This window comes from Vigna unguiculata, chromosome 3 (genome assembly GCF_037176805.1).
Source record: "Vigna unguiculata cultivar grain cowpea cultivar isolate G323 ecotype 2 chromosome 3, ASM3717680v1, whole genome shotgun sequence".
Taxonomy (NCBI): domain Eukaryota; kingdom Viridiplantae; phylum Streptophyta; class Magnoliopsida; order Fabales; family Fabaceae; genus Vigna; species Vigna unguiculata.
This window is the reverse complement of record NC_140794.1, coordinates 66,290,136-66,317,933: the sequence shown is the minus strand read 5'-3', so window position 1 is coordinate 66,317,933 and position 27,798 is coordinate 66,290,136. Positions and strand designations below refer to the sequence as shown.

The window sequence follows — 27,798 nt, the reverse complement described above, 5'->3', positions numbered from 1 at the left end:
AAATTTCAAAAATTGACTAATTCAAATTTTACGGATTAAAATTATATTTAATCCTTGAAATATTATGATGAGCCTAAATGTGATTTAATAAAATATTAAGATACATTTGTTAGTATGAAAAGCTATAATAGTTATAATAAAAATAAAATAAAGATTAAATAAAAATTAATTCAATTGACGTTGATTAATAAAAATGGATTAAAGTTATGCTTCTGACTTCTTTTCTAATACCATGAAGAGAGTGTGAGAAGAGAAAAAAAAGACAAAACAATATATTTAAAAGATAAGGTTGGAGAGAAAGAAGAATAAATAACACATTCTTGTATTAAATCTCTCATGAATCAATATTAAATCTTAAATCTTAAGACCCTAAAGTGATTTTTGAATAAATTAAAAAAATAGAAAAAATATAAATATTTTACATAATTACAACGAGTAAGACAGGTATCACATACCATTTACATTACAAGGTTTGGTGGTGGGGTATAAAAGTATCGCCTTTACAATGTTTTCATTTATTTGAAGGTACGGTATCGTAAGAAGTGCTTAAACCAAATCCGTTAAAAATAATGTTGTTCTTTTTTTCTTTTTCTTTCACACTACCAATTTAAATTTAAAATGGAAGCTCTCCTTCTGTCTCTCGTCTATTGGAGCAATGTTGGAGTGAAGAGAACAACATCCAAGGGATGTTTGGAAACATTTATGATTTTTATTTTTGGCTGCTTAGTGCAAATCATGAATGATAGCACTGTCATGTCTTTCACTGTCTTGCTGTTTTTCTTTTAAAGTTCATTGTCTTTAATGACTAAAAGTTGGATATCATAGTATTCTCAAACTAAAAACAAAAAGGTGATGGTACAAATTTTTACTATTTCTAACATAAAAAAAATATGAGATTTGCATGTAATAAAACTCAATATTTCTGTTACTATCATATGATTAATATTATAATGTGATTTGGCATGAATTACAAGTCTTATAATATATGAAATGATTTCTTGAGACTTGTCTTTGGTACATAAATACTTTATAAATGTTGTTTGCTGTATTTGCTATTATTAATTTCATAATGGTTTAAAGATTATTCTACCGCAAAAAAAAATAATAATATATATATATATATATATATATATATATATAAAAAGAGAGAGAAATTACATAACAATAAATGATTAAATAAGATGAGTTAGAAATATCTTATTAAGTCGTGATAATTTTTAAATAAATAAAATTAGATTAGAATAACTCAATAAGACAATATAATTATAATGTAATTAAGTAAATAAATAAATTGAACAAATATAATTATAAGTTTAAAAAATAGATAAAATTAAATAAGATTAAAGACATTTTGTAGTGGACGGTTGTAAAATTAATAAATAAATAAAACAATGTTAGAAACATCACCTAAAACAATATAATTATAAAATAAATAAAATTAAAGATGTATTTTCTTACTCCCTTCTTCTATCTCACTTGACCCCATAGTTAAAACCTCCTTTTTATAGTAAAATATATATTTTCATAATTATTGTTTCATCGTATATGTTTTTTTTTTCACTTTTTATGCTTTCTCTTTCACCTCCTTTTTTTCAATTTTTATAAATAAGTTTTCAAGGATAAAAAAAATCCAAAATTATATTAATATTTTAGAAATCACTTGACTCCTTATTTTTCAAGGATATTTGTTCCCAAATCATGAGTAAATTTCTTCTAAAAGAAACATAAGAATAAAAAATATTGTTTTATTGACTTGAAATCCTTATGGAATAGACAAAAATAAAAAATAAACAATCATAAAAAAATATCTTTATTGTTATCATTTTTTTTCTTTACTCCTCCGTAGTCAATTTTTCTTTTTCTTTCTCATTTTGCTTTTCCTTTTTTTTATATTTTCTTCTTGAATTTTTTTTCTTAACTCTTTCTCTTTGTAAAATACATTAAGCTGATAAGTAACTTTGTACTAGTACAAAACACAAGTTCAAAATTAATTACTTAATTAATTAAAAGTAAAAAAAAAAATCTCACTGAGTTATCAATATTAAAAAGCTGCATTGTTAATTAAAAAAAAATATTCTGATAAAATCAAATTTAAGTTCTTACAACTTAGAACTTTATAAACTTTTATAAAGAAAAACCCCTATCTTCTATTAAATTTTATGTATTCTTACGGTTATGTTTCGAGTGCATCTTTTTATAGGTCAAATAATGTAAAATTCTCTAAATATTTAATGTTGACTAATAATTGATTCTCACTTGTCTTTGATTTCCACTGTATGCATTAATAAGATTAAATAAATATTTTTACATTAATAAATTATATAAATATTTATAGTTTATATATTGTATTTCAATATCTTTATAGTTCTATGTACTTTTAAAATTATGCAATATTATATTAATTATTTATTTTTTTCCTAACTTCTTTTGTGCAATTAGAAATATTATTCAAAAGGATTTGGCTTAACGTATTAACAGATTTTATTTTCTACAATCATTTAAAATTTAACCAGTGGTCAAATATTTAAATTAAAAAGTAAAAATTATTTTATACAGAAAGAAAAAAGAAAAACACTGAATCAGATTCTGTAAGTATAGCAAGTAACACTATCATTTAATAAGGAAGGGAAATGGCTACAAAGTTAAAAATAATAATATTTATATGTAGTGGGATTATTGGGTATAAATTAGTTTGAGTGGAACTGCTATTGCTGGCCATAAATTAGAAGATGCATTAGACCTAGAACATATCCATTGACCACTTTCTCCCACTTTCTTCCTTTTAACCAATCCTTGTGCACTATAATTAAAATCAAATACAAAAGTACTAAAAGACAAACTAACACCTATCATGGAGGGGACCAAAATCTACACATTCCTCCCCCTTCTTTCATCACTTTTGTTTTTTTTTTGTTAATGTTTGTAAAAGCAAAGAAACATTCAAGATTTTGTATATAGAGTTGTTAAGAAATATGATTGAGTAATTATCACTAATTTAGTAAAATAATATTTATCTTAAGATTATTAAGTAATTCAATAAAACAATTCTCATCTTATTTTTTGTCTACACAATGGATTTTAAGCTTTTATAACTTGTAGATTTTTAGTAGAATTCATTCGTATTCTAAATTTTGATAAATATCTTTCCTAAATTTTAAAACTGAACAGATACGGTCTATTTATTCAACCACTTTAATTTTTTTTTATGTATTAAATAGTATTTTCCAGACTTATATTTGAATCTAAACGTTTCAAAAAATGTAATCATTAAAGACTAATTTGAGACGTCGATTGACATATTAAAAATATTTAACATAATTATGTTAAAATATGATTATATCTATTATTTTTTAAATTATGAAGATTAAAATATATTAAAGTTTAACATAAAGATAAATTTAAATTTTTCATAAAAGTTTAAAAATTAAAAGTAGTTATCTATTAAAAAAATTGTGTATGCTTTTGTTTTATTTATATGTTGAATATAAAAGCATGAATAAAGAACTATACACAATTTTATAAATAATATATGTTTTTCTTATTTTAACATTATGTGATACGTGGTTTTATTGTTTTAAATATTTTTTTCATACATTGAATAGATAGAATTGTTGTAATATTTATTTAAGTATAATGTATTTAAATGTCGATTAAATCAAATAATGTGATTATTATTAATGATTAATTTATTAATTTATAAGTATACATAATTGTGTTGTAGTGTTTTCTTTTATTAAATTCCCGCGATAATATTGCTAAGGATTTAATACTTAGTTAGTAATATATATAGTTTCAAATTATAAATGATAAAATTTACAAAAGTAAAAGTTTAAGATCAAGGTTGTAAAATTAAGAGATAAAATATGTAATTAAACTTTTATTTTGTTTCAAATAAAAACCTGCACTCCCCACGTCCAAATCACACTACCAATTGGAAATCAACTAATCTAATAACTTGGGAGTGTACCTCTTCCCTCAACATCTTTATGTAGCCATCATTAAATCATGCTAATTATATTCTCCACTACACATTGATTTGATGTTAGAAATACAATTTTATAACTGTGTGATTAAAATAAAATTATTTAATTAGTCATATGATTTTTTGTAACTATTTTTTCTATTTTAATTTCTCTATTTAAAAACATATTATTTATTTTTACTTTTTTCATATAGGCTTTTTAAAGATGTTCCTTCAAAAGAGCTACGCTAATATTTTTTTGTTGTTCGAATTAAAAGCCTAAAACTGGTCAAGATTTTTTTCAGGATTAAATTTTTTTTAATTATTGTCTGAAAGAGTCAATATTTTTACATTAAGACTCAGAATATTTTTTTGATAGTGTTGTTCTATAATAAACATATTGTTATAAAATAAAGGTAATAAGAGAGACAAAGGAGAGGAAGAATAGAGAATGAGAGAGTAGGGAGCAACTTCTGTTTTTATGTGTGTCTCATTACTGATAGGACGAGTCCTATTTATAGGTACAATATGGTAACCCAGAAAGGATATAAAATCAAATAGTAAATACAAAATATTACATCATAAAGAGTAATGAATAATATGATTATCAATCATATGAGTAATTGTATAAATCAATGGACGACCATTAATTCATAACACTCCCCCTTGGGTGTCCATTGATAAAAGAATGTGCCTCGTTAAAACCTTACTAGGAAAAACCCTTTGGGATAAAAACCTAGTGAAGGAAAAAGAGTACATCATTCTATATAATATTGTTCTTTGCATCTTCTAATTTCTCCCCCTCATGTAAACTTACATCATTAAGATGGCGGAGTCCAATCCTATGAACCAATTGCTCAAAAGTTCTCCTTGGCAAAGACTTTGTAAATAAATCTGCTAGATTTTCACATGAGCGAATCTTTTGGATCTCTACATCACCATTTCTTTGAAGATCATGAGTGAAAAAGAATTTTGGAAGAATATGTTTTGTTCTGTCTCCTTTAATATATCCTTCTTTCAATTGAGCAATGCATGCACTATTGTCTTCATATATCGTTGTTGGTTTCATTTTTCCCAAGGATAAACCACAAGTTTGTCGCACATGTTGAATTATAGACCTTAACCAAACACATTCACGACTTGCCTCATGTAATGCTAAAATTTCTGCATGATTTGACGATGTTGCTGTTATTGTTTGTTTCACAGATCGCCATGAAATCGCTGTGCCACCACATGTGAACAAATATCCTGTTTGTGATCGACCATTATGAGGATCTGATAAATAACCTGCATCTGCATAACCCATTAGATCTAATTTTGAATCATTTGGGTAAAACAAGCCCATATTCATAGTGCCTTTAAGGTAACGGAGTATTTGTTTTACTCCATTCCAATGTCTTCTTGTAGGTGAAGAACTATATCTTGCTAACAAATTTACAGCAAATGCTATATCGGGTCGAGTATAATTAGCAAGATACATTAGTGCTCCTATAGCACTAAGATATGGTACTTCAGGACCAAGTAGTTCTTCATCTTTTTCTTGAGGTCTAAAAGGGTCTTTATCAACATCTAATGACCTCACCACCATTGGAGTGCATAGTGAATGTGATTTGTCCATATAGAACTTTTTAAGCACTTTCGTTATATAAGCTTCTTGATGTACAAGAACACCTTTGTTTAAATACTCAATTTGTAATCCCAAACAAAACTTTGTCCTTCCAAGATCCTTCATCTCAAATTCTTTCTTTAAACAATCAATTGCCTTTGTGAGCTCATTAGGAGTTCCAACTATGTTTATGTCATCTACATAAACAGCAATTATGGCAAATTCATTCTCGGATCTTTTCATATAAATACAAGGACAAATAGGGTCATTTTTATACCCTTCCTTTAATAAGTACTCACTTAGACGGTTATACCACATACGTCCTGATTGTTTCAATCCATAAAGGGACTTATTCAATTTTATTGAATAATCCTTTTTAGAATTTGCTTTGTTGGGCACATTAAATCCTTCAGGGAGTTTCATATAAATATCATTTTCCAAAGAGCCATACAAATAGGCTGTAACAACATCCATGAGGTGCAAATTCAAACCTTCTTGTGCAACAAGGCTAATTAAATATCTAAATGTTGTTGCATCCAATACTGGAGAATATGTCTCCTCAAAATCAATACCAGGTCTTTGTGAAAAACCTTGAGCAACTAACCGTGCTTTGTATCTAACAATTTCACCATTCTCATTTCGTTTTTGTACAAAAACCCATCTGTACCCAATAGGTTTTATACCCTCAGGTGTGCGAACTACAGGTCCAAAAACCTTTCGTTTAGCAAGCGAATCTAATTCTGCTTGGATTGCATCTTTCCATTTTGGCCAATCATTTCTTTGCCGACAATCTTCAATTGTCATTGGTTCTTGATCATCATTGTCACTTATGACATCCTTTGCTACATTATATGCAAAAACCTCGTCAATATTGACTTTATTTCGATTCCATATTTTATGATTCATGACATAATTTATTGAGATCTCATCATTTTCAACAATTTCAGGTACCTGAGGTTCTTCTGGAACCGAATCATTGATTATGTCAAAAGAATCTTTTGGGACTTTTACCCCCTCGATTAGGCCATCTTGCCTTTTTTCCCTTTTTCTCACACAAGGATTTTTATCTTTGGAACCCAAAGGCCTACCACGCTTTAGGCGTGTTTGAGATTCATTTGCTATATTAGATTGTCCAACAGGAATATCAATTCTGATTGGAGTATTAGCAGCGGGTATATGCGACTTAGTTACCCTTTTTGTGTCAGTAAAAGCATCTGGTAATTGGTTGGCCAATTTTTGTAAATGAATTATCCGTTGAACTTCTAGTTCACACTCTTTTGTACGAGGATCAAGATGAGATAATGATAATTCATTCCAACCAATATCTTTTTCCAGTTTCTTTCTTTCTCCCCCTAACGTTGGAAAAATTGATTCATCAAAATGACTATCAGCAAATCGAGCTGTAAATAAGTCACCTGTTGATGGTTCAAGATATTTTATTATCGATGGAGAATCATATCCAACATATATTCCCAAACGTCTTTGAGGACCCATCATAGTCCTTTTTGGTGGGGAAATTGGGACATATACAGCACACCCAAAAATTCTTAAATGAGAAATATTTGGTTGTTGACCAAAAACCAACTGTAAAGGAGAGTATTTGTGATAACTTGTTGGTCTGATGCGAATCAATACTGCAGCATGCAGAATTGCATATCCCCAAGTAGTCATTGGAAGATTAGCTTTCATAAGTAAAGGTCGTGCAATCAATTTTAGACGTTTTATCAATGATTCTGCAAGTCCATTTTGAGTATGAACATGTGCTACTGGATGTTCAACTTCAATTCCAATTGACATACAATACTCATTAAAAGCATGAGATGTAAATTCACCAGCATTATCAAGACGAATTTTCTTAATTGGATAATCTGGGAAGTGGGCTCTTAACTTGATCAATTGTGCTAATAACTTAGCAAATGCTTGATTTCGAGTTGATAGTAAACAAATATGTGACCATCTAGTGGACGCATCAATTAATACCATGAAATATCTAAATGATCCACATGGTGGGTGTATTGGACCACAAATATCACCTTGTATTCGTTCTAAAAATGAGATTGACTCATTTCTAATTTTTTCTGGTGATGGTCTTATTATCAATTTTCCCTGCGAACATGCAGTACATGAGAAATCATTGGACTGAAGAAGCTTTTGACTTTTAAGTGGATGTCCACATGAGTTTTCAGCTATTTTTCGCATCATGATATATCCAGGATGACCCAACCGATCATGCCAAACAAGAAATTCATTCTTATTTGTAAGCTTCTGGCTTACAATAACATGCGTCTCAATCGCATTAATATATGTGTAGTACAAGCCATAAGAGAAGGCTGATAATTTCTCCAATACACATTTTTTATTTGACTCAATTTGAGTGATATAAAGATATTCAACATCTCCTTCATTATTTGTCTCAATATGATATCCATTTAGACGAATATCCTTGAAACTTAATAAGTTTCTATTGGACTTAGGAGAATAAAATGCATTTTTAATATGCAATCTTGTACCTCTTGGCAGAAGTACTGTAGCTCTTCCAGAGCCTTCAATTATATTTGTAGTACCAGAAATAGTACTAACATTGACTTCTCGCATTACCAAAGTAGAGAAAAATTTATTACTCTTGAGAATTGTATGAGTTGTTGCACTATCAGCAAGGCACAGATCCTCATCATTGGTGTTAATGCCAATATTCATTCTTCATATAAACATAAATATCAATATTAGAGATTACTTTGTAAGAGGAGAGAAAGAAAAAAAAATAAAATAGAGGATTTTATTCATAAAAACATAAAAACTTGTACATATAAAAGCAACATGAATTAAATATAAAACATTGTCTTAAAAATTAATCATAAAATAAAACTATTTTCTAACACTCCCATCACCAATAAGGTGATCAATGCTTCCATCGGGTTTAGAAAAGAAATCACCAATATCAAGATGAGTAGTATCCATATGACCATAATCAGAATCACCATCTTCATAAGCAAAGTGTGTTTCTACATTCTTCTTTTTAAGTGATTCTTGGTAGAGTTCAACAAGATGCTTTGGTGTATAACAGGCACGGGTCCAATGACCTTTACTACCACAACGGTAACATATATTTTCAGCCTTTTTGCCATTATTTTCACCCCTTTCTTTTTCCTTTTTCGCATTCTTGTTCCACTTCTGTTGATGAAGTTTCTCTTTGAAAATTTCCTTTATAACCATGTCCACGACCATGATTAATAGCACGACCACGACCACGACCATGGCTACGACCACGGCCAAAATTACGACCACGATTATTATTATGGTCTTGACCTCGTCCATGATTATATGGATCAGATGTTGCTGCATTCACTTCTGGGAATGGAGCAGAACCAGTTGGTCGGGCCTCATGATTTTTCATCAAGAGCTCATTATTTTGTTCAGCCACAAGAAGGCATGAAATCAATTCATAATATTGATTGCTCCATTCACTTCTGGGAATGGAGCAGATTAGGCGGATCTCATGATTTTTCATCAAAAGCTTTATTGCTTTGTCCAGCCAGCCATGCATAGGCATGAAATAAATTCACAATATTTGTGAAGTCTCTTTTCACAATATTTTTGTTATGAGCAAATTAGTTGCTTTATTTCTTTATTTAATGGTATCCCAATATCCATTGCATCTAAATATATTTCAACATTTAAAATCCAATATAAGGAATTCTTCCTTACAATATCAAGGGTCACAAATCCAAATTTTGCAACGTTTCGCGTGTTTAAAACTAACACATAAAATAATAATATTAATAATAATCATCATCATCAAAATAATAATATTAATAATAATCATCGTCATAATAAAAATATTATGACAGAGAATTTTGCAACGTTTCGCGTGTTTAAAACTAGCACATAAAATATTAATATAATCAAATTTCATGTATGAAATTATTAAAATCAAATAATAATAATAATAATAATATGACAGAGAAAAATAAATCAAACAATTATCATTACACAAAAAAAAGAAAATGAGATAAAGTTTGTGAATGAGAAAAAGATTAGAAAGAACCTCGGTTAAGGAATATAGAGCGTTGTTCTTAGGGAGAAAAAAAATATATGCCTTCACGCTCAGTTGGATAACCCTCGTGCTGATAACGTGTTATAAAATAAAGGTAATAAGAGAGACAAAGGAGAGGAAGAATAGAGAATGAGAGAGTAGGGAGCAACTTCTGTTTTTATGTGTGTCTCATTACTGATAGGACGAGTCCTATTTATAGGTACAATATGGTAACCCAGAAAGGATATAAAATCAAATAGTAAATACAAAATATTACATCATAAAGAGTAATGAATAATATGATTATCAATCATATGAGTAATTGTATAAATCAATGGACGACCATTAATTCATAACACATATTAAGTTTTCTTTTTCTTTGTGCCCAGGTTTGGCCTTGGGCCCTTTCCTTTTTGATCTTTATAATCTCTTCTTGCCTTGGGCCTTGTTTTGTGTGATAGAAACAGAGAATAGTTTTTTATCAGTTTTTTTTTTTTTAGTTTCTGGAGTCTTCTGATGCATTCCGTTTCTTTCTTTGAGTCTTCCCTCTCTGCCTTGCTTTCGTTTTGTTTCATGTTTTTTTTTTCTTCATAATTTGTATTACGATAAAATCCGATTAATAATTAACATTTTTTATTTTTAATTTGTTGGCAGTATATTTCTTTTACGCCGAATACATAAAACTTATTAAAATAACATTTATGTAGATGGTTTATCGATGATAAAATAAGTCAAATTATCTACTGAATTTTTCAGTTAAAATTTGGAAGATGTGTTATCAGAATAAAATTCATTTTATTTTAAAATTAGATAACTAAAGGTGAAATTAAAAAAGTTATAAAAATTAGAACAACATATTTACAAAATTTTGAAATTTTTTTACTCTCTTGGTATGGAACATGTAGATGGAGAACTTGATTTTGTTGTATGATGTGTCCCTAATAAAAACTTTGGTTCTTTTGAAGTTGTTGTATGATCGTTTACCTATTAATTTGGAGGTTAAAACAAAAGGAGTGATTCTATGTTCTATCGATTGTAATAATATTGGATCTTTCTCTTATATGTTCTTTAATTGTTCCATTGTTATACAATTGTGGGAATGGTTGGTGAAATTTTTTTAGGATTTGTAATTTTTTTTCTTTCGATTCAGTTGTTCAGTTTATGAAGTTTTCTTGCAATCCTTCCTTTAAAGCGATTAAAGTGGATATTATTATTGTAGTTATCTTGATGATATGGAGGACAAAAATTCGTAGTAAATTTTAGGATCCAATTGCATTTCTTTCAGCAAATTTTTAAATTAAGGAGTTAGTGTATATGACTCAGAATAAATCTAAAGCGTGTATAAGTAATATTGTCTCAGAATTTTTGGTGTTGAAAATTTTAATATTTAAACAAGAGAAGGTAAGGTGGTTTCATTTATTGATGTAATATGACAAGTTTCATCTGCTAATTGGTTCAAGGTGATACTGATGGTGTAGTTGGGAATTGTCCTAATTTGACTTCATGTGCTGGTATTTTTAAGGAAGTTGGATGAATATATAGGTATTTTTCCAGCTTTTTTAAGGGTGCAAACTTCTATTCATGCTGAGTTCGAGAGTCATTTTTGCTTTGAAGCATTTGAGGGAGGACTTTCAGAGATTTTTGTTAAAGAGTGATTCTTCTTTAGTCTGTCATGATTTTTTGGATCAACGAATGATTGCTTACATTTTTGTAAGCATATACAATTTAAAGTTTTTCATAATTTTTATTAAGAAAATCATTGTATTGATAAGTTAACTAATTTGACTTTGATTGATAGAAAATAATATATAAGTGATTTAATGTTTTAACTCCATGTGTATTTAATTTTTTTTTATCGTAGATATAATTTGCCTATATTTCATACAGTGTAATAGTTTGGTGTAATCTTCCACACTTTGCATTTTTTTTAATAATTATTTAAGTGATAACAAATTATTGATAAGTTTTAGGATACCAAAAATGTCAAAATTTGTTTTAATGACTAAGATGTCCTTATTTAGAAACAAGTTTCAAAATCATTAATCTCACTGCTTCATCAAGAGCAACCACGTTATTTATTGGGCATTGAAATTTAGTTGCATCATCTTACATATTTTAAAATCTTATGAATCACCGTCACTTCACTATTTATATTAACTTCTCTTTTCAACAAACATAAGAAGAGAATAAAAAGAATCTTTAGTAAAAAAAATTGAATCCTTACCTAAATAAAATTTTTAATCAACTTGTCCCTAATCTTTATCTCACTATATCTTATCAAAGTTATAATATGCTAACATGGTTAAGAAAAATGGACAATTTTGAGAAATAAAATTTATAGTAAAATAAATAATCATTTTATAACTTATTCTTTAATCCACTAAATCAAGAACTAATTGTATTTACAATAATAAGATTAATTTCCATACAAAAATTTAGTTCACTTTCTAGGATATTTATTCTCATCTACTTTTTTTCGTTTTGGAATCAAAGACCTTATTTAAAGATACCAAATGCAATATCTTGAGAATATCTTTCTTATTAATTAATGAATAGTTAGAGAAGTAAGGTTAATGATTTTTTAGAAAAAAAAAACTCTAATAAGATTAGTTTAGTAAAATTATTTTTGTCTATTTATTAGGTTAATGACTAGTAAAATAATTTTAAGATGAAATATGTTGGTATTTATTACTAAAAACATAATCCAAAAGATTTTCCACAAAACAAACTTAATATTCACTTTGTGTAAAGCACGAGAAAGGAAATATTAAAGAAATTGCTTAAAAATAAGAGAAGAATATTATTTTCTATAAATAAAGTAACAAAGGTTAGGCCGAATCTAAATAAAAAGAAAGAAAGCGGTTTCTATAAAAGTTTTTTTATGCCTTAGGGAAGGCTTCTATGAAAGTATGAGAATTTTTTTTTTAATTGTGCATTATTAATAATGGTAGATAAAAAAGATTTTCCATCCGTTACATTTTTAAGGATATATTTTGTTCTGAAAATAAATAAATTTTTAGATAAAAAATTAAGAAAAACAATTTTTTATTGAATAAAAAATGAAATGCTATAATTTATCTATAGATTTCTCATTCTCGATCCATCTAAAACTTAAAAAAAGTTAGTCATTAACTGTAATTTTTTAATCAAAATTTGAACACACGTATTCTGTTAAAATTAAAAATTTGTAAAATATTCCTTCCCATATATAGTATTATATATATGAGGATTCTTCTTTAAAAAAATTAAAACCTTTTATTAGTTTGTAAACTATTTTAAATGACTTTGTCTTAGAAAAATATTGTTTTCACGTGAAGACAAAGAGTGTTTAAATAACATTAAAATGAAGCAAAGAAAAATTATTTAATAAATATCTAAATGAGTATATGATTGTATAAGATTTTTTTTCTATCATACTACTACAAATTTCATATTACATGATATTTTTCTTACAAATTTATTAAAAATATTTGTAAGAAAATATTGTTTTTCTGCTATTTTTTCTAAGAATCTTAATTAGAAATATTGTATATCATGGAAGCATTTTTTAAAAAAATTAATGTTTATGTGTACATAAACACTCATAATGATATTATTCTTTATATAGAAGAATATATTCAGCTTATACATAAAGTCTTATGCTTAAACCAATTAACCTATACTATTCATATACCTAAGCATATTATGTTATTCTAGATGGGTTCGGAGATTTTACATATAATGTATTTATATTTAACATGTACATATAAATAAACACTAATGTCACTTTTTAAGTTAAACATATTATCTTAGTAGAAAGGAAACTGATGTAATAACTGTGAAATTTTTTAGATGAGATATTAAACATTTATTACATTGTATATTAATCAATGTAATATATAATATGGGCTAATATTTAATGAATATTTTGTATAGTTAATTGAAGAGAATTTTGAATACGAGGAAGGACAAAGGTGACCGTCGGAGAGATCTTACCATAAAGTTATTCGATTGCCAAACAAAAAAAAAAGCTTTATAGAATATAACTTATATTTTGAAGGCTTAAATATATTTTTTTTATTAATTTTAGAAAAATAGAATTAATAATTTTGTCTTAATTTAGTTCTTAAATTTTATAAATATATTAATCTAGTTCTTTTAACCAAAATTTGTTAAGTTTATTTTATATTTTAAATGTGTTTCATGATAAGATTTGAGTTGTTTATATTATTTGACACATTTTCGTTTTAATATTAGCTGAGAAACATATTTGAAAAGTGTTTTGAACATCAATTAAATTTAATAAAATTTGATTATAAGAACTAAATTCACGAATTTCTAAGGTTGATAGATTAACATGGATCCATATAAGAACAAAATATGGATCAAAGTTTTAGAGAGCGACTAATTCCAATTTTGATTGAAATATAAAAGACCAAAAACATATTTAATTTATATTTTCAAGATTTTCTAAAATTTTAAAATTATTAAAATATGTTTCGGGTGTAAGGTCAAATGTCCACTTAAACCATTTGCAAGCTCTCTAAATCTCCACTCTTGTTGTCTTTTCGGTGTTCATGTTTCTCAACCAATCGGGATATTTGTTAAAGGTGTTCTCATGCTAAAGTCAGCGATGATTGATCGGTCAAAGAAATAAATGCTATAATTAATTCGAGACAAAAATTCTAACAACCATATCTTTAACCTGTATTTATATTTTTTCTCATGAATCTGTGATTAGGATCGGCCTAATTACGGTCCAATTGCTTTTAATATCAATTACTGACCTATCCACACTAATCAAGTGTTTAGATGATCAACACGAATGTAACCAAATGACTTGAGTCATGTAATTTGTACAAAGGAATATGATGAAATTCTATGAACATTTTCCAACAAAGACACCGCTCAACACAACTTTCAATCTCATATAAAAATCTTCAGAATAATCTCATACAATCTTTCAATTAACCGGACCATACAGTAGAAAATACATATTATAAATCCTTTACCTGTAAGGCCCATTTTATTCCTGCCCTAAAAGTTAGTGGTCTGCCTTACAGTATTGGGCCTAAAGGCCGGCCCATAGGATAAAAACCTGTTTCAGTTGCTCTAACACTCACACTTTCTGCATTCTCATATTCGCAGCCGCCTCCTTCCCTGTTTCCGCACTAGAGCTCTGCTAGGGTTCCAACGTTCTTCGGATTTACGTTTAGCTTGGCCATTGTTCTGCTCACGTAAGTACCCTTAACCCTTATCGCCTCTGTTTTGTATAGCTTTCACAGTAACAGTGGAGACTCTTTTATAACTCGTTTTACCCACTGTTCCAGTTGCGAATCGGGTTCTAGAGCTGCTGTGCTCCTTAGTTCTGTGCCGAAAGACCAGTACGGACCCATTTCCAGGTACGGGAAGTTAGAGTCCGAGATTTAAGTTGTATTTTATGCCTATTCTTGAGCTTGTGAATGGACTGTATGAATAAATCATTGGTTTGATGTGTATAGTGCTTGGTGTGTTTGGTTGAGTCGGGAAACGCCCTTGCTGCAGGTGAATCAGGGGCGAGAGCTGTTAATCTCGCCTAAGCGAGCCTGACGAAGGCCCGCCCAAACCCCATTGCGTGAAAGGTCGCCCAAGCGACTCGCTCGAACTTTTGAGCGAATGGACCCCTCGCCCAGGCGAGAGTGGTCTCGCCTAAGCGAGATCCCGTGGCGTTCCCTGAGTGCTTCAACGAACCCTCACCCAGGCGAAGAGGGGGCTCGCCTGAGCGAGCACGTCTCGCCTGAGCGAGACCCTTCAACCTGAGCGAGGGGTTGGGCGAGGCTGTACGCTGTTTGGGTGGTTGGTTGTCTTTGGAGGATTGATATTGCTTTGGGTGTGAATTGTATGATGAGAAACATGTATATAAGGGAGTATTATGTATGCTTGGCATGAATTACGAATTTGCGTATGACGGGATGGGTATGATCTTAGCATGTGAAATGAATGAGTGGTTTGGAACTAAAGGAAACACGTTATTGATATGAGATGAGGCCCTAGATTCATGGGGTGGTGATGATCCGAGGTATGGATTCGAAATATGATGCGTATGAGGAATTAATCTCAAGGGTTGCTATAGAAATGTAAATATGATTTAATGTTCTCCTATTGCTGAGATATGAATGTTGGTCCGTGTCAGCGTGTAAATTCCTTGGGGTCTCTAGGCGAGACTTTCAGGGTTGCGCTTCAGTGGTCGGGACGTAATTCCATGGCCCCTGTTAGTGGGTGCCCATGGTGGTGCCCCATCTGTATAACTAGGTAAGGATTCAAGGTAAGGACTGCATCCTGACACTCTAAGGGGCCAGTTAGTCTCACTTAGAGCAGACTGACTCCTGTGGTGAGAGTAGCAGGAGGCCTGAAATTCATTAAGGGCTAACCTTGTGGTGAGGGAGATTTGATTCATTGTAACACTTGTAACACATAGCTCGGAGATGAGCAGCTCAGAGTCGAGCAGGGGTATCCACCACAAGTGCAAGCATCCGCTGAATCCGACTAAGTTATACGTATCCGTATGAGTCGAGTCGAGTCGTAGTGTATTGAATGAAGAGTCATGACATGCTTGGTTGTTATATGGATATAGGATGATGATACTGTGTTTGACTGTATGATGAAAATGTATTGGCTCTAGCTTACCCGGTTTGTTGCATGGTTGTCTTGTATGTGGCACTTCTTCTTGCGATGATCATCAATTCGATTGATGGGAGCAGATGAGCGAGGTTCTCGTGGTCAGCAAGGAGATGGAGATTCTGCTACTTAGTCCGCGTGGATTGGACTATAGTTGTCGTTGTACTTTTCTTTAGGGCTATGGCCCCTGTATTTCGCTGTTCTTGGTTTTTGTAAACTTTTGGTCGAACCGTTATTCTGTTTTTGATTGGCATCGTGGTGTGCCTAGTTGTAGGGGTGGTATTATGTACCCCAGGACTGCATTGTTAATTATCTCTGTGTGACGTTTCCTTTAATTTTACGTATTAAATTAAATGGGGTGTTACATTACCCACATATAGTTTAAGCATCTTCCAATTTGATAACTATCATTTATTCGCGTATTAAACCATGATTATAATGTAATGACTATGATAAAGTATAATAGTTGTTTATTTGTAGTTAATTTTAAAATTTGTTATTGATTTTTATGACTTAAAGAAAACAAGCTCTTGTGCCTAACTAATAAGAAAGAGACACGTAAAGTATAGCATATAACATATAAATTCCTTATTTATTTAGTTGTGGTTGGTTTGATAGAGTCATAGAGTGCTTAAACGCATTATATATATGGAGCACGACATAGCCCAACTCCAAGATGATTGAAGACTGATGAACAACATAGGAGAACCCAAGTAGTTGTTCCTGTGAGTTTGTTTTTGTTGTGAAAAGCGACATCGTTTAGTTTGAGAGAAAAGCACGATGGAGAGGGGTAAGAACGCGTCATGTCCGGCACCGATGAGGGCGGAGTCGAACGGAGGGTTCCAACATGAAAACCCTATGGATTATGCGCTTCCTCTGTTAATACTCCAGATATGTTTGGTCGTTGCTTTTACTAGATTTCTTGCATTCCTCTTCAGACCACTCAGACAACCCAGAGTCATTGCTGAAATCATCGTAAGTTTTTCTTTCCCAACCATTCTTACAAAACCACTCATAATGTATTTCGTCAACCATGTAACTGTAATGCACATGCCAATACTGTTTTGCTCCGCTCCACCAACCTACCTACGCTAGCTGCCTAACAAAACTTAAACTATGTAAATCTTGTAATAAGAACTCCTTTTAATATTTTACTTTTTTTTTTGTGTATTTCATAAGTTTATCTCTAATAATAAAAACAATATAAATCAAATAATCATAATATAAATATTAACTACAACAAAAAAACACTTTAGACAACAACATAAAATTATGATATAAACTATAAAAACGGTGGTTTAAAGATTAGACCACAATTTTTTAGGTGTACTATAGGTGACTGTAATTATAGATAATAGACAACAGTTTTTAATATGACAATATTTTTAAAATCGTTGCTTAAAATTCTCACAATAGACAACAGTTTTGCATGTTAATTTTAGATTTTACCTATGTTTTTAGACCATATTTTTAATGGTTTTCTCCACATAATTTAAAGCAACAATTATATAATCATGGACTTTCAAGATATTTATATAACATTTATAAAAATATTGTTTATTATATGTTTATGCTACATTTATTTAGTCATTGTCTATTTTAATATGGTCTAAACTACAAATTGTTGTAGTGTTTTAAATTAAATTTTTAATGATTAAAAAAAATATAAAATAAATTATGGTCTAATATATATATATATATATATATATATATATATAATTAAAAAACATTAAATATGTTTTTCGTTTCTAAATTATTATAAGAAATTATATTTTCGTTAAAAAATATTGTATTAATTTAACAAACATATGAAAATGTAGAATATAGACCAAATGTTTAAATTTATTATTTTCCTAAATCAAATAGAGTATTATTATAATTATTTTATATTGTTATGAGTATATTTTGTCTAGTCATAATATCACTGTGCATCTTGAATTTTGTTAAAAAATAAAGAACAATGGTGTTTTGAAACCAGAATCTTTTTTATTTCCATTTTACACTGTAATTTCCTTTCTTTCTTTTTTTAAATATAAAAGTTAATTTTTATGAAGATCACTTTATTCTTATAAAAGGTTGTCAAAGTATCAAATAATTTTTTTCTTTTATAAAAAAAATGATAGATAAAAATACACTTCCATTTTATCTATACTTATTATATACTTTTTTTAATCTATCTCTATATACTTATCAAATTGTGTAACCTATATAAATCTATAATTTTTACTCTCTCCACATGTGTACATTGAGTTTGTACTTTCTAGTTTTCATAAAAGGAACTTGTAGTTAATAAAGAAAGGATTATTTATAGAAAGTGGAAAAATGTTGGGTACACCAACTTAAATAGCAATGTTGTTGCGAATTGTAGGGAGGAATACTACTTGGGCCATCAGCAATTGGACGAAACGAGAAGTTTTTGAATGCGGTTTTTCCAGAGAAAAGCATCACAGTTCTTGAAACACTGGCCAACATAGGTCTTCTGTTCTTTTTGTTTCTCGTGGGGCTTGAGCTTGACATGCGTGCAATTCGACGAACTGGTCGTAAGGCCCTTGGCATTGCCATCTGTGGGATCATTATCCCTTTTCTTCTCGGAATTGCCACTTCCATTGCTCTTCGAGCCACTATATCCAAAGGTGCTGACCTCTTTCCTTTTATACTCTTCATGGGTGTTGCTCTCTCCATCACCGCCTTCCCTGTCCTCGCCAGGATCCTGGCTGAGCTTAAACTCCTCACCACTGACGTTGGTCGCATTGCAATGTCTGCTGCTGCTGTCAATGATGTTGCAGCTTGGATTCTTCTTGCTCTTGCCATAGCCCTCTCTGCTTCAGATCCATCCCCGTTTGTTCCTCTTTGGGTATTGCTCTGTGGTGTTGCTTTTGTCATCTTTGTTGTCTTTGCCATTAGGCCCTTGCTTGTGGCTATGGCTAACCGTTCCCTGGAGGGTGAGCCGGTGAAGGAGGTGTACATATGCATCACATTGACTCTGGTTTTGGTCTGTAGTTTTGTCACTGATACTATTGGAATCCATTCCCTCTTTGGGGCTTTTGCGGTTGGTACTATTATACCCAAAGAAGGTTCCTTCTCTAGGGTGTTGACTGAGAGGATAGAAGACCTGGTTTCTGGCCTTTTCATGCCACTGTATTTTGTCTCCAGTGGCTTGAAGACTGATGTGGCAACAATTAATGGAGGTCTTTCTTGGGCAATGCTAATGCTTGTTATATTCAATGCTTGCTTCGGGAAGATTATTGGTACTACTGTTGTTTCCTTATTGTGTAAGGTGCCTTCCACAGAAGCCCTGGCTCTTGGATTCCTCATGAACACAAAAGGCTTGGTAGAACTCATTGTTCTCAACATTGGGAAGGACCGTAAGGTATCATCTTCAAATCTTGGAAACTCACCCTTATGAAAAGAACCAAACACTGGAATATTATTCTCTATGTGGAAGGCATCCATGCTACCTAGTTACATGTATTGTCATTTGCTCTCATATTTTTTATGAATCATTCTTTGTGCGATGCAGGTGTTGAATGACCAAGCATTTGCCATTTGTGTTGTCATGGCATTGTTTTCTACCTTCATCTCCACCCCAATGGTGATGGTTGTATATAAACCAGCTCGTAGAGGAGCACCTTACAAGCGCAAAACAATTCAACGAGATCCCGACACCGAGCTTCGAATGCTAGCTTGCTTCCACAACACCCACAACATTCCCTCGCTAATCAATCTAATAGAGTGTTCCCGTGGAACCGGAAGAAAAGGAAAGCTTTGTATATACACAATGCATTTGATGGAGCTCTCAGAGCGATCTTCGGCAATCACAATGGTTCACATGGCACGCAAGAACGGGATGCCCTTCTGGAACAAAAAGCGGAATGGCAAAGATCAAATGATCATAGCTTTTCAGGATTATGAGAAACTGAGTGGTGTCAGTGTCCGCCCCATGACAGTCATTTCTGGTCTGAATAGCATCCATGAGGATATCTGTACTACGGCTCACAGAAAGCGTGCAGCCATGATCATCCTTCCATTCCACAAACAGCAACGTGTGGATGGAACGATGGAGTCAGTGGGACATTCATTCCAAGAGATGAATCAACTTGTGCTATGCCATGCTCCTTGCTCGGTGGGGATTTTTGTTGATCGAGGTCTGGGAGGGACAAGCCAAGTTCAAGCTAGTGATGTGTCTTATGAGATAGTGGTACCTTTCTTTGGAGGGCATGATGATCGTGAAGCCCTTTGTTATGGAATGAGAATGGGTGAGCACCCTGGAATTTTTGTAAATGTGTATAAGTTTGTAACTCCAGCAGGGACATCATTGGTTGGGGAGTCATCAAACAAAAATAGGAAAGCAATGGATGTGATTGACGGCAACGATTATGATGATAAGAAAGAGGATGATGAATTGTGGAACGAGTTTTTAAGTGCATGCAACAGGAGCAGCCAAGAGACAATGAAGTATGAGGAAAAGGTAGTAGAAAGCAAAGGAGATATTGAGATAGCATTGAAGGAAATGAATAGATGCAACCTTATATTGGTTGGTAGAATGCCATCAGTGGCAGCTTTGGGTAGCATAAGTGATTGTCCAGAGCTTGGACCTGTGGGAAGCTTTGTTGCTTCTTCAGATTTTTCCACTGTTACGTCTGTTATGGTAATTCAGCAGTACAATCCATCAACTGACATTCATCCGTTTGTGAGGGAGGAATCTGATTTACCAGATATTTCAGATGCGCCAAGGGGTTAATATGGTATTAAAGTTATGCTTGTGAACTTAATTATATGTTACAAACGAGTTAGATGCTCGTATAATAGAGCACTTATGCTTATAATTGATTTTATAAAAGTGTTTATCATTTTAGATTAACGATTTTTTAATGTTTTACTGTAGCAAAAGTAACAAAATCGTGGTTTTGGAGTATTCGGCAGGACAGAAAAAAAAATGGTACAATGAGAGATAATAATAGAATATTTCTAGTTATGTGAGCATTTTTTTAGAAATACTATTTTAGTTATTTAAATTTTATCACTTCTTTATTTATATGGCTCTTAAAAAAGAAACTTCTTTATTCATACTCCTCCGCGTCTCTTCATCCTAATTTTTAAATAATCTTATTGTATTATATGTTAATAACACATGGAAGTTGATTAAGTTAATATATGTGAAAAGGACAGATATATAATTTTAGTTTTTAAATATTACGTAAAATTAAAATAGTTTCTGGTCGAAATTTATATATAGTTTAATTCTTTTACTTTTAAAAATATTGATTTTAGTTTTTATTTTTTCAACTACTTTAAAATTTATCCTACATGACATGTCATGTATTATTTAAATTTTATGGGGTAAGATGGGATAAAACATTTTATGGGGTGCAGGATAAAACATTTTGTTGGATAAGATGGTATAATTAATTTTTTATATGAAAAAAACGATGGTATAATTTTTACGTATGTTTTCACCCTTTTATTGCGATGAATGCGTGACTTCAACATCGTTTACAACATTTTACTATAATAAAATCTATGAATTAAAAATTTTCAGTTAATTACTGATTAAATTTTTGTGGATATGGAAGGGCATGAGATGGGCTTGGGCTTTGCATAGGTGGATTATCATGGGCCGGAAGCGAGGAAGGATAGGACAGTGACAAGAGGAAAATGGCTATGTTAATGTCCCAGAAATTCACTCTAGCCTGTGCTGAACCCGTCGGAGTTTCCTATACATTACGTTAGTTAAGATATAGATAGAAACTGAAAACTATGAATATGATAATTATGTTAAGTTATTTGACAACATATCTATTTATGTGACAAGTTCACTTAATGTATTTGGTTAATTTAATTCAAATTTTAAGTTAAATTATAATAAATTTAAATCAAGTTTAACGTTGGATAATATTCTAAATCTTATGTTTAGTTTGGAAAGATCATTTATAAAAGATTTGAAACTAAACTGAAACGTGATTACCTATATTGCTTTTTGTGGCACATTCTGATTCTTAAATTAATTATAAGTTAAAATAATTTATTAAAATTAGTGTAGTTTATTAAAACTATATATAAATTAGGCTTCATTACTCGGATCATACCTATTTTTGTTCAAAAATTTTAAAATGGTACCCACTTTGAACTTTGTCTCAATTTAGTACCCAATTTTGATTATTGGATCAATTTAGTATCCTCCGTTAAGTCTTCACAAACGGCGTTAACTACCTTGTCATGTGTCAGTCTATGGATTTTTTAATTTTTTTAATTTTTTTTTTAATTTTTAATTTTTTTTTGAATTTAAAAAAAAAAATTGCCACGTGGCAAGGTATCGCTACGTGTCAAGGTACCTGACAAGTGTCATTGTCTTCTTTTAAACTTAGTCTCCACATGTGTCTATTTGTTTCAATTTAGTACCCATATATATTTATTGGTTTCAATTTAGTACCCAATTTATTTGTTTTAATTTTGTCTGAATATTTTTTTTACAAAATAGAGAAATATTATGTCTCCCTTAAGACCAAATTTATTATTTCTATAAATGTTATATTTATATTTGTTATTAAAAATGACTTACAAATATGTTATTCATGACTTTTACCATTAACTTTAATATAAATTTCAATACTTAATTTTATAACTCATTTTTAGTAACAAATATCAATAAAACATTAATATAAATAATAAATTTTGTCTTAAAAGAGATACAATATTTCTCCATTTAAAAAAATATATATATTTGAATAAAATTCAAACAAATAAATTGGGTACTAAATTGAAACAAATAAACATATATGAGTACTAAATTGAAACAAACATGTGGGAATTAAGTTGAAAGGAAGACAATGACATTTGCCAAGTACCTTGACACGTGGCGATACCTTGCCACGTGTCACTGACAATGCCACGTGTCACATCAAAGATTTGACACGTGGCAAATTTTTTTTAAAAAAAAAATTCAAAAAAAAAATTAAAAATCAAAAAAAATCAAAAAAAAAATCAAAAATCCAGAGGCTGACACGTGGCAAGGTAGTTAACACCGTTTGTGAAGACTTAACGGAAGGTACTACATTGATGCAATAATCAAAATTGGGTACTAAATTGAGACAAAGTTCAAAGTGGGTACCATTTTGAAAATTTCGAACCAAAATGGGTATGATCCGAGTAATTAAACCTATAAATTATAAGTTAAAATTATTATAGCTTATTTCAATCTTCTATCGGCATAAAATATTTATTGGGGGTGGCAATCCAGACCGATCAAGCCTGTTTAGGCTTGTTCCGTACTTAGCATACAAAATGCGGGTAAGGCTCGCCAGCGTTGAAAATATGGATGAAAAATATGGTCCATCCCACATATGTTTTGATCCGTAGGTTTGTAGTCTCATCCTTTTTTTTAATTTCTTATGATAAAGCTTTCAATAATTAAAAAATTGAAAAATTTTAACTAATTCACAAAATTAAGCAAAATTTTTAGGGAGTTGAATGATAAATTGATAATTCAAAATTTTCATCATATTTATATTTGTATTTGTACTTTGAAATACATGATGTATTCTTCAAATTTTAGCACATCCAAAAATACATAGCACTTATCTTTTCTACTTATACAATAATTTGAAACTTCTTTACAGAATCTCAGAAGAAAGTAACCAATATACATAAATACAAATTTATTTTTTGTATGTAGTTTGGAGGTTAAGCCGCATGTGCTACGGGTTATGCAAGTTAGACTTTTGTAGGCTAGCAAACTCAATATCTCTCTGCCTGTTACGTGTTTTTTGATGAGCCTACAAGTCGGCCTGTCGAACCAAGTCCACGTTACTATCTCTAATGTTGATCAAATTATGGTAATTAGTGTTATTTCATTTCTTTTCTATTGATGATAGAATATATTTGCCTAAATATCTCAATTTATTTAATATTTAATCTCAAGTTTGAAAATTGTATTTTCATTGAAGCAATGCTTATGGGCCTTTTAGGTTATTATGCACTAAATTTATGTATAGTAAAAAATCAAATATTTATGCAATTGAGTATTCAATTACGTATTTCCATTTTCAGGCATGAAATAGGTTCCATCATGAAACATGAAATATTTTTTTATTTTTTAAAAATTGAAAAAAAGTTATAACATAAAAATCTTCCAAGTGTTCTAACGAGTGAGATTTTTCTCATTTTAATTTTAGTTGTGCAAGTTTTGTATTTGTGCGGCCTTTTGGTTGTATTCATTAATTTTTTACAAATGTTTAACACACTTTATTCATAAGATATTAATTTTACAAATAATATAATGATGATCAGAACAATCTAACCAGCGGCTGATCCGGAGGTTTACATAAAATGTTATTTCTTTTAGAAAAAATAATATTATGACTCTTATTATTTTATTCTCATTTTTTTTAAGTTTTATATTATATGATATATTTTTTATATGATTTAATACGTGTTATTGATTAATTATTATTATTTTTAAATAATTAATAATTTACATTAAATTATGCTAAAGAATAAAGAGTCCAAATATAATTTTTATTTTCTTAATGACAGTGTTAAAAAATATTTTTAATCAAATTAGAAGGGCTACGAAATTTTGGTTTAACAATTTTGGTTTAACATGTGAAAGGAAACTATATCGCACATAGCATAATTGAGTGACCAAAATTATATATACACATAGAAAGGATATTAAGTTATTCCTAAAAAGAACTAGAAAATTATTTCTCATTCTTATATTAAAATTTAATGGTTTTAGTAAAATGTTAATATTGCGGAAATCTTTTACAATCTAGTATCTCTCATTAATAAAAAAAAAGTGTTTAAGATAAATACAAATCATTTCATACTTATTAACATATTAATGTATGTGCATTTATTAATATACATTAACAATCTTAAATTTGAATACAGTGAATATTAAACTGCAACAAAAGAAGTAAATGCTAATAAATATATAATAATGATAGCATTAAAAATTTATACATATGAATTAGTAAATATATATTTGATATTAAGAAATATATTAATTTTTTCTTTGTCAACAAAAATATATATTTAAACTTTTTATTAAAATTGAATAATAATTCAATATTATAAAATAAAATAAAAACCATAACTTACACACTTTAATATTATAATATCTTTATTGTATTGTATTCTTTCTTTATTTTTTTTCTTTAGAAAGAAAGAGTGGGTATAGAATGATGGATTTAAATGAAAATTAGTTTTAGTATTATCAGTACGTTAATAAGAGAAGTGAGAAGAAAGAAATGAAGATAGCAGACTGAAACTTTTAGCTGATTATTCTGATAAACTACGTCTGATTAATTCGGCCATGGGTACATGAATTCCCAGAAACCCGTTTGTCCATTGAAGCCATAAATGCCTTCAGCAGATAGGAGCCATGAACATCCGACACCATCACATCGTACTCTGTCCCTGCCGAAGGAATAAGCATTAAAATGATAGTCCTTAACCTTTTCCCACCCCACATCACAGAAAAACAGTGTTGTTCCAAAAACGTTGTCTGAGAAGTCCCACCCAAACTCTTTCCCATTTTCTATGTTTTGTTGTCCCAGATCATTGTCCTTGGACTGGCAATGCAGAGTGATGTTGTTTCCAGCTCCAAGCCTGTTCTTGATGCTCACATGTTTCCTACTTTCAACAACACTGCTGCACAATCCTATTACCACCACCAGGATCACAACATGCTCTTTTCTTATCTTACCTAACCCACCCATAACAGGATTTTAAGTAACATTAAACATGTATAGCCACTTCAACAACAGCAACATCATATATAGGCATTGGTTTTGCTGTGCATGTTCCTGAGTTTCCAAGGGAACTTGTTTTTCTCTTTCTTTCTTTATTATTTCCTCTTTAGCTGTCGCCAGCATTTACTTGGATTATAATCTTTTAAATGTCCTGCTCATTCATTGCATAACATTTAATTATTAGAAATATAATTGAGAGTCTAAGTCTTACATTGACTACAAATAAGAAAGTAGGGTGCTATATAAGGATCAAGACCTATAAATTCATTGTCTTAAGGTTTTAAGTTGAGAGTGATGTTAATTCTTAAAGTTTTAGGTTGAGAATGATGTCAATTCTTTATCTGGTTGGGCTCAGGTTTCAATGTGGTTGAGTGATATTTTCAAATTTTTTAAAAAAATTAATTTTTATTTGTGTATTTTTTGAAAATCGAAACAAATTGTTAAGAAGAAAAGTGGAAATATTATTTGATTGCATAACATTTAATTATTAGAAATATAATTGTGAGTATAAGTCTTACTTTCAAAAATTTATGAGTTGTGTCAATTTAGAAATGTTATTATTTAAGGTAATTTATTTTTTATTTGATTTTATCTTTTATTATTTATTAAAAATAAATATAATATTTTATAAAATAAATACAAAATCCCTAATTTAATTTTTATTAATTTCTAATATATATTAATATTATTTAAAAAAAATTAAAAAATACCTAATATACATATAATGTAAAAAAATTAAAAAATTTGGGGGCGGGCCATGGCCACCCTAGCATCCGAGAAGCTCCGTCAGTGCATCAGAATACATAGATAAGTTGAACTTGTCTTATTTTCATCATCATTGATAGCTTTCTTTTTATCACTTTTAAGAAATAAATATATTATTTTATCATTCATCAATATACTTATTTTTTCTTTAAGTTTAAAATGAAAAAATAATTTATCATAATTTAATCAAAAAATAAAAAATTAAGGGTTACTAAAAAAATATATATATGATAATCAAGTCCCAATAAAAAGTTGGTTATGAAAAAAATATACAGTACACTACTTTTCTCCCGTATATGTATACAAAATGAATATAAGGTTCAATAAAAAATAATGCTAACTATAAAACCAATGTTTTTGTATCATTTGAGACAAGAGAAATATTTTTTTTCCTTCACGAATGAAATAGAACAAATAAGAGATGAAAACAAAAATAATAAATTTGTATCTAACTCTCTTTTTTTGAAACAAAAAGAAAACATGTGAGTACCTGAGATAAGTATAATTTATGGAAAACTCAAAAACATAATGAAAAAAAAAAAAAAGATATCTTCCGAAATATCTTTATTCTTCAATACATTTGATTTTATGTTTTATTATTTATTAACATTAAATATTATATTTTATAAATAAATACAAAATTCCTAATTTATCATCTACTAATTTCTAGTATATATTAATATAATAAAAAAACTAATATATATATATATAATATAATATAATATAATATAATATAATATAATATAATATAATATAATATAATATAATATAATATAATATAATATAATATAATATAAAAAAAATTTGGGAGCCACAGCATCCCTGTCTCTAAGAAGCTTTGTCATGCGCCATTGAGTTTAACTTTAAAATGAAATCAGTGAAAAGAAACACAACATTAAAAATGAGTGCAATATTTTTAATACAAGTTTTATGATTCTAAATGTAAAGTGTTTGCATCAAACATATAAACTCTCATTAGCAAAAATCAGTGATAGCTAATAGATTTTAATTTTTAGTTTTAGTTTCATGCTCAAAATGATCC

The 27,798-nt window shown here is 29.6% G+C and overlaps 2 protein-coding genes across 5 annotated transcripts; one reads left to right on the top strand and one right to left on the bottom strand.

Annotated features, from left to right (window-relative positions):
* Positions 1-16,879: 16,879 nt before the first annotated feature.
* On the top strand, positions 16,880-21,914 carry LOC114175873 (cation/H(+) antiporter 19-like). Of its 4 annotated transcripts, XR_003602934.2 has the most exons (5): positions 16,880-17,211; positions 18,605-19,606; positions 19,757-20,981; positions 21,122-21,175; positions 21,810-21,914. XR_003602934.2 is itself a non-coding variant. In XM_028060710.2 (4 exons), the coding sequence occupies exons 1-3, from the start codon at positions 17,017-17,019 to the stop codon at positions 20,975-20,977; spliced, it is 2,418 nt and encodes an 805-aa protein (XP_027916511.2). In that variant the 5' UTR covers positions 16,880-17,016; the 3' UTR covers positions 20,978-20,981; positions 21,810-21,914. The 4 variants fall into 4 exon arrangements, 3 of the variants coding, with proteins under 3 accessions (XP_027916511.2, XP_085526771.1, XP_027916510.2); XM_028060710.2 differs by lacking the exon at positions 21,122-21,175; XM_085670645.1 differs by lacking the exon at positions 21,810-21,914 and having other exon boundaries at positions 21,122-21,205.
* Positions 21,915-25,508: 3,594 nt separating this feature from the next.
* LOC114175278 (self-incompatibility protein S1-like) lies at positions 25,509-26,083 on the bottom strand. The gene has a single exon (XM_028060059.2). It carries the CDS (start codon positions 25,956-25,958, stop codon positions 25,542-25,544), a length of 417 nt encoding a protein of 138 aa, XP_027915860.2. The 5' UTR covers positions 25,959-26,083; the 3' UTR covers positions 25,509-25,541.
* Between the last annotated feature and the right edge of the window lie 1,715 nt (positions 26,084-27,798).

Bases quoted from the DNA above. Each gene is read 5' to 3' on its own strand.
- LOC114175873 (XM_028060710.2), top strand. From the start codon at position 17,017: ATGGAGAGGGGTAAGAACGCGTCATGTCCGGCACCGATGAGGGCGGAG. The intron at 17,212-18,604 runs GTAAGTTTTTCT...TGCGAATTGTAG, and splicing joins GAGTCATTGCTGAAATCATC to GGAGGAATACTACTTGGGCC. The intron at 19,607-19,756 runs GTATCATCTTCA...TGTGCGATGCAG, and splicing joins ACATTGGGAAGGACCGTAAG to GTGTTGAATGACCAAGCATT.
- LOC114175278 (XM_028060059.2), bottom strand. From the start codon at position 25,958: ATGGGTGGGTTAGGTAAGATAAGAAAAGAGCATGTTGTGATCCTGGTG.